The sequence below is a fragment of the Triticum urartu genome, chromosome 2A, assembly GCF_056163025.1.
Source record: "Triticum urartu cultivar PI428250 chromosome 2A, HENAU_Tu73, whole genome shotgun sequence".
Taxonomy (NCBI): Eukaryota; Viridiplantae; Streptophyta; class Magnoliopsida; order Poales; family Poaceae; genus Triticum; species Triticum urartu.
The window spans coordinates 561,549,579-561,557,738 of NC_141874.1; the positions used below are offsets into that span (position 1 = coordinate 561,549,579).

Here is an 8,160-nt window from a genome sequence, read left to right on the forward strand (position 1 = left end):
CTCTTTGGTTCAGATTCTGCTGCGCGGCAGCAAAATCCATCGATAAAAGCTGAACCAAACAGGGCCTAAGAACTCTTTCCTCTTGCGCTAAATCGGGGTGGAGAACGACTTTGAGGGCCATGTGGAGTTGGACCTTCGAGTTGGCAAAGAGGGTCTTGCTCCAAACACAGAATTTTTGGCTTGTCTTCTTTAAGCTTGTGGAAGAGCCTTTGTAGGGCTCAACATGCCTTGTTTCCTCCCAAGCATCACTGACCACCTGTTGGAAGCCCGGCATTTTGATCGGGTAGTTTTTGAGGTGGAAGGACTTGGTCTCTTGGGCCCATCATCGTTAGCAAGCAAAAGGGGACAATGGTCGGATAAAGATGATGAGAGGGCATGAAGTTGAGAGGATAATGCTGCATCTTTATCTCAAAGTTGAGAAATTGCACCTGAACTGAACTTAAACCGCGACAAATCATGCCATAAAAAGGTCACACAAACGCTAGCGATTTCCGAACTTACCACACACAACACGTATTCACATATTCTACGCAACATCAACCAGCAGTAAGCATTTTATACAAAACCAAACCATCTAAACATCAGACGCCACATTGGTGGACAAAGATCATAGGCACTCACATATATACACACACATTTTGAGATCCAGAGCAAAGGATCTCAGCTGTCCTGCAGCTGAGCAGAGCGGCTGGTGAGAGGGACGTAGCGAACAGAGGCATCGTTGCGGGTGCTGATGGATCCGTCGGAGCTCTTGTCGATCACCTGCAGGTCCTGAGAGTATGTGCCGACGGGTATGACCATCCGCCCGCCAGGCTTCAGCTGTTCTAGCAGCGGCCTAGGGATCTCGGGTGCCGCTGCGCCCACATGAATAGCATCGTATGGCGCCACATCCGGCCAGCCGAGCCTTCCATCTGTGGTTTTGTGAATTGCAACAAGACAACTTTGAGCTCCAGATGTTTTGGACTTCCATAGAAATATTTGCTTTATCATAGTATGCATATCATATCGGCTTGACGTTTTGAGGCTATAAAACGACCAGCGGAAATTAAAATTTCATTGATGTATTGAATGGCTCAACACACCATAGTACCAACTAGCATACCTGAAACATGAAGAGAAAGTGAACCATCCTTCAGTAGTGCTGCTGCAGCACTCCGTTCAACATTTTCAGTTGAAGCAGCAACAAGCTCAGGAATGTGTTCAATCCCCACTGCGCGACCTTCTGGTCCGACCATCATTGCAAAACAAGCTGTCAAGTAGCCACTGCCTGTGATAGGAAATGGATGAAGATGGCAGTAGTTTGAGACAAAAATGTCAGTTGGATATTGATAAAGTTATTTATTTATACAGATACAGGTGTATCATCTGAAGGCACTAAACAGAGTGACAGCGTATCAGGCAGTCAGCAACAAACCTGATCCAACATCTAGAGCATGCATGCCTGGCTGTAAATGATCCTTCAAAAGTTCTAAGCAGGTTGCATGCATGTGAGGAGCAGATATCGTTGCATTGTAACCAATAGGCATAGGACTGTCAATGTAAGGGGTAAAGCCCTCTGGTACAAATAGGGCTCGATCGATAGTTTCCATAACTTCTGCCACTTTATCTGTTCGAACAACACCATACTGTTTCAGGTATTCAACCAGAGCGTTGTTCTTCTCCAGTGATCCTTCAGTCCAAAATTGCTGCAAGTTAAACAACAGATGCTGAGATGTACTCCCTCCGTTCCGAATTACTTGTCACGGGTACGGATGTATCTAGATGTATTTTAGTTCTAGATACATCCATTTCTACGACGAGTAATTTGAAATGGAGGGAGTAGCCCTCATAGGTAAACTCCAGTGCTTGCCGTCACTGAGCAGCAACGACTATGTGCTTCACTAAAACATTCACAGTGTGCCAAAAATATATGATGATCGCAGATTTCATTACATTGATATCGCATAACATTGTCGCATTTGTTAGGAGTAAACTGCCCTTTCCAAAATAAAATGTTTGTGGGCACATAATTCCCAGTTTCTGCAACAGATAAGCTACCTTCACAGCATAGTTAGGTTCAGATTTAACCTATATTATCACACTCAAGGTGCCACGCTTGCACAAGATAGCTTAACACTATTGAATTTTCAGCACCAACCGGTAAAAAAGATCAGTAGCATGGCTTCACTCATAGCTGGACCTGCTAGAAGCCAAGTTCACCATCATACTCTTGTGCTCTCCAGCCCTCAAAATCATAATCGCTCTCCTTTAGAGCTATACAAGACTAAAATCCACCGATCAGCTAGAGCCTAGGGCTAGCCCTCCCGATTTCCAAATCTCTCTCGAGTCCAAACGCGCAACTAAGATATCCTGAATCGGCTTAAACTCGAGGGTGCAGGTTAATTAATCATCCAATTTGCCGCGGCAATCGTCAAACAGTTATGCAGGATGGCAGTACAACAAACAAAAAAGGGGAAGGAGAAGGGTAGGGCGTCACGTGTGCTGCTACGTACCGCCATCCAGTGGTACGGGGAGCAGCGACGAAGCTGCGGCGGCCTCGGGGGCGCGGCGAGGAGGTGGTGGAGGAACCGGCGGCGGGCGGCCGTGGAGGGCGACAGGAAGCGGCACGACGGGGAGGCTGCGGCGGCGAGGGACATGGCGCTGGCGCGTGGAGTTCGGCTATAAGAGGGGTAAGGGGGGCGAGGCGAACAGGTGTGGGAAGCTCGGCCCGCCGTGGCGATGCAGGGGAGCCTCGTCTCGACAGGTGGTCGCGCCGCCGTTCTTTCTAGTCCTAGCGTGGCTGCACCGCACGCATCCAGAGACCCAACGGCGGAGCTTCGTGGGGGAATATCCTATTTGACGCATTTTGCGTCAAACTGTCGACGAGCCGTATACCCCTTCGTCTGATTTGGGCCGGCCTTTTTAGTACATGTTTGCTGTTTCTCCGTTCCTCTTTCTCGAGTCACTATTTTCCCGTTCCTCTTCCTCATCCTGCATCTCCCGTCTTCTTCCTTCCTCGTCCCGCATCCGCCGTGCTCTTCCTCCCTCGTCCCGCATCCCACTTCCTCCCTTTTCGTCTGCTTTTTCCTGCGGGGATCCCGCTCTGATAAGAGGCCACCGCCCTGGTAAGCAGCCGACAGACCTCTGTCCCGTCGAATCGTCCGAGGCATCGCCGATTAGATCTGGCGGACATCGTCGTGATGGATGCTTTTTTGCAGGTGGTCACTGCTTCCTCGTCGGCGTCGGCGTCGTCTAGGGTTCCCTCAAGATCGGGTCATCTAGGGTTCCATCGATCTTCGTCAAGTTCGTCATCTTCAAGGTAATGCCCCCAGTTCCCTCTTCTGTGTTCTTGTCAAGCTGGTTCGTGTCCTCTGTGTGTGATTTCGCCAGATCGAGACGTTTTTTTTCCCGTTTGTGTCGGTCCAGCGTTTCTAGGGTTTGTAGGAGGTTTGGTGGTAGCAGTGGAGCGATTTTTTCAATCTGATTTGGGTGAATATGAGGCTAGACAAGGTCCCTTTGGAGCGATTTTTTCAGTTTGGTTTCCCGGATGTGATTCAGAATTTGAAATCAGGTTATGAATGCAGCATAATGATGGTAGGAGGTTGTCTGTTTCATGCGGTTGCCCTTGGAAATTTTGTGTGTGTGTTTATTTTGATGATGATAGGACACTTGTTAGTTTCTGTAATGTGTAAATTTGTTTGAACATTGTGTGTTCACTCAAATGATTGTTCTTGTACTACATCACATCTAAATTTTATAACATCAATTTTTTTTAACTTTTTAACATGGATGAACATTTTCTGAAATTGAGGATCAAAAAATGTTCGCCAATTTGAAAAGGTGTTCTAGAAAAATTCAAAAATAAAATAATGTGAATTGTTTAGAAAATTTAGAAAAGCAAGGAAACAGAAGAGGAAGAAAATAAATTTTAGAAAATAAATTTTAGAAAAATTGGGTGTTAGGGCTACATATCCTTCTTGCATTGGAATTAGTCCTTCGTCACTTCTGCTTTCTTGGCAATCAATTGGCATCTTCTGCTTTTTTGTGTATAATGTAACTATGAGTGATACTATGTACTTCTCTTCTGTTTTGCAGAATTAATTTTTGTTTCAGCAGCTTACATTTACATGAAATGTTTTTTATACCTGAAATTTCAGCACCTTACTTTTTATTATTTTTATACAGCTCTCACTCAACTGTCAAAATGCCTAAACTTTACAAATACCCTCCGGGTAGTATCAAACACAGATTCTCTACCATTAGGTGGCGTAAGGCAGTTGCTGATTTAACTGACATCCGGAAGTCATATGTTACGAAATATGAGCTTGATCATCTCCTGAACATTCACCCTCATTTAATGATTCCAATTCCAGTACTGCAATGGGTTGCGAACCACTTAAATTGTAATGGAACAGGAGTTTTCAGGAAGGGTCAAAAGATAATTCATCTGAGAAGGGAAATGGTAATTCAAGTTTTTGGTATTCGTTCTGGTTCCGTGCCTTTTCCTATGGACAGCACAGATCAAGTTATCGTGGCTAGAGTATTGGAACTTAGGTCTGAGTATCTTAGTGCTGGGGAGAAGAACATTTCATTTGATAACATAATCACCAAGATGAAAAATGATGAGACTGAGGAAGGCTTCATACGGAGCTTCATGTTTCTGTTCATAACATCTGTTTTATGTCCAACCACTCGGAAGTATGCAAACTGGAAACTTCTTTATGGGCTGGATGACATTACCAAGCTGAAGACCTTTGATTTGGCTCAGTTGTGCATTGATCACCTGAACAATGAAATTGATAACTTCAGCACTAAACTCTTCAATAGAACTGAAGTTCCATTGAATGATTCAATCTATGTTGGTGGATGTTTACCGTTGGCTGCTGTAAGTTTTCTTTTCTCTGTCATTTTCAATTTTTTACATAGACTTTAGTTCTGCAATCTTTTTTTATAGTCACTGATTACCTCTTATATCTTCTCTTATGATTCAGAACCTTCCTAGATTGTGTATCTGGACTTTGTAGACTTCACAAAAGCTTCTAAACAACGAAACATCAATTATGGAGTCCCTAGAATTGCACATGTTCAGAATGAAGACTTTGACTATCTAGCTACAGTGGATCTGAACAGAGCTTCCAAGAAGAGTTTTGCATTGGGTTTCTTACCAGTAAGCTTCTTGTATAAATTTGTTGTTGTTCATTTTTCAAGTTAGCAAAAAGTTTTTTCTTCTACAAGCAATCTAGAAGGAGCAAATCTTGTCATTTATAATCCTTTTCAATTGCAATTTTTTGTGCAGTTGAAAGACATCTCTAGGACACCTTACAGTGCTCGTGCAATTGTATTGGCTGAGGAGAAGTGGTCCAAAGCGCCAGAGTCTTTTCATAATGATGAAAATGACATTCCAAACCAAAATGACAGAGAAAATGTTGCATCTACTTCGAACAACAATCCAGAAGTATGTTGGCCTGCTTTTTTTCTTTTCTTAATAGATATTAGTGTTGTCACTTTACTTTCATACCAGAAACTAATACACATATATCTGTTCTGTTTGCTCAAACTAATAGGTTATGAAGATAGTCTCTAAAATAGTTGCAAAACATGATGTCATTTGGAAGAAGTTCCATGAAGAGCATGTACAGAGTATGCTAGCAGAACTCAAAGCAACTGTCTTGTCTTTACAGCAAAATTCTAGCAGCCAAGTCAATGATGCTGGCACTTCAACCACGAATCCAACTGTTCTTCTGTCTGGAGCCAGCAACAGAAATGTTCTCAGAGAACCATTAAATCCTGGCAATCGCACACTCCAAGTTAACAGTGAGGCAATTACAGGTTCTTTATTTGACGACCATATCAGAGTCATTCCTACTCCAGTTGTTACCAAGGATAACCAAGTTCAAATTTTCGATGAAGTTCAAAAGCAAGTGTCATTACCTCAGCAATTCCAGGAAAATGAGCAAGCACAAACAGGTGTGGACAATGATATTCATTCTAATAACACATTTGGTCAACATTTTTTCTTTTACTCAAACTAGTCATAGCACTCAATTTGTTGTTCATGAGGCAGTTTTATTAGTACTCAGTTTCCTGTTCCTGACATCACTATTATGGTAAATACATTCATTCTGTAAACACATTCTGACATCACTATTTTTTGCCATTTTCAGGTAACGTTTCTGAGGCAGTTCATACTAAATCAACTGGATTCCTGGAACCACTGGATTCTGTTCATCCTACAAGTGTTACTGAAGCAAATCAGATAGATTCTCAAAATGTCAACTCTGTGACGGTAAATCTGCAGGAAACTCCTCTTACTGGAAACTCATTTTCTATGAGAGAAAATGTTCAGTTACTGAATGAGCAAAAGCCAGGTGATGTTAGACCTGCCAGTCAGACACCAAACAATGAATCATCTTCCTGTCCCATCTCTCCTTTTCTAGTTCAGAACAATCCTAGTCTCGAGATCATATTGTCTCCTTCGAGCAACATTATAATTGAAGATGCCTCCACACCAACAAATCTGAATTCACAATCAATTGACAATGTTGCAACTGGCATTGAAATTGCCATGAAGTATGGAGATGATTTATTAGTCGAAGAAGTTGTCAAGTCTGTTCCCAAAGGTAACTCAAAACATTTTTTTATCATCTCCCCATCCTGCTGTTCCCTTGTTTTGCTTTTTGCTTCACTGATTTTGTTCTTGCAATGCCCTGTCTTTTTTTTATATGTTTCATTGTGTTGTCAGCACAATACTTATTATATGCAACTGCTTAATTGGACAGATCCTCTAGTACCTGAGAAGCAGTCATCTGATGTTACACTAAACATGTCTGGTCCAAGCACAATAGAGAAGAGAAATAGAAAGAAAAGGAAAGCAAAAGTAATATCTCCTCAGGAAAAGATTTCAAAGATGATTGTTGAACCTCATGTTCAGGAGTTTTATAAGAAATACCTTGCAAACAAATTCTTCAAGAATGGCAATAAGTAAGTCATTTCAATGTGCAAACTAATTTTTTCAATATCATGCATTCTTCTGTTTTGTACAATTTGTTCAATAAGCGTTTCTATTCTTTTTTATCGTGCAGTCCAACTGTTATTGATATCAATGGCTTTCCTGTGGAGTATGATAATTTCTATAATTCATTAAAGGCAATAGGAAATGTTGATAATGAAGTATTCAATGCCTATGTCCAAGTTTTCAATTATGAGAATGAAAATCCAGACCCAAACAGCAAGGACCCTTCAAAATATTGCTTTACTAGCTATTTCACGGTAATTCTCTATTCCTCATCTATGTTTCTTTTTGTTCACGATACACTCATGGAAGTTATGTTTCTTGGTGTTATGATCTATTTTTTAATTTAACTTTGCAGCAAAAGGTGCTTGTAGACCCCAAAATCTTCAATTCTCGGTCTTGCCTAAGAGAATTCAAGAAAATTACCTCTGGAAAGAACTTGCATAAGCGTGATCTGGTAAACAACTTTTATCATCACAAGTATTTCTCTTTTTTGCATTCTATCTCATCTTATCTGTTTTTTCTACTTTTTTTGCCATCCAGCTATACTTCCCCAGAGTTGACTCATTCCACTGGTCTTTGTTCTGCATCAACAATTTGTTTGAAACTATCAATTTCTTTGATTCAAGATCTTCTGTTCCTCAAAATCTTGTCAACAAGTTAACATCAAACCTGGTTTGTTTTCTTCCTTTACTTTTAACTTCTTTCGCTTTGTAACATAATCTATTTTTACTGCTAACTGCCCTGTAAGCTTCTGTATGTTTAGGCATTCAACAAAAATTAAGTACCCTTTTCTTATTGAAGTTCTGTGGTTGTTGAACTCTACTACTTTTCAATATAGATCATCAACATGGCTACCCTCTTCAAATCTTCTGGGTACACATACAAAAACATCGAAAATTTTGAGTGCATTTCTCCTGAGGACTACCCCCAGCAAAACAACCTGTGAGTAAAACAAAAGCATCATTACAGAGAATCCACTCTTTTCTGTTAAACTCTTTTACTCACTTGAATTTTTTTAAACAAGTTTCTTTTACTGAATTTTAAAATTCTTGTGCAGCCACAATTGTGCTCTGTATGCTATCATGTACATGGATATCTGGGATGGGAAGAACATGAAGGAATTTGATGATGTATGTTGCCATGAAATTGTTCTTCCTCCATACTTG

At 41.2% G+C, this 8,160-nt stretch overlaps 1 protein-coding gene across 1 annotated transcript; it reads right to left on the reverse strand.

The window, feature by feature from the left end:
• Window positions 1-434: 434 nt before the first annotated feature.
• On the reverse strand, window positions 435-2,820 carry LOC125538733 (protein-L-isoaspartate O-methyltransferase). The gene is made up of 4 exons (XM_048702007.2): window positions 2,493-2,820; window positions 1,415-1,685; window positions 1,103-1,267; window positions 435-911 (listed from the first exon to the last, which is right to left on the reverse strand). Exons 1-4 carry the CDS (start codon window positions 2,634-2,636, stop codon window positions 661-663), a joined length of 831 nt encoding a protein of 276 aa, XP_048557964.1. The 5' UTR covers window positions 2,637-2,820; the 3' UTR covers window positions 435-660.
• Window positions 2,821-8,160: the final 5,340 nt, after the last annotated feature.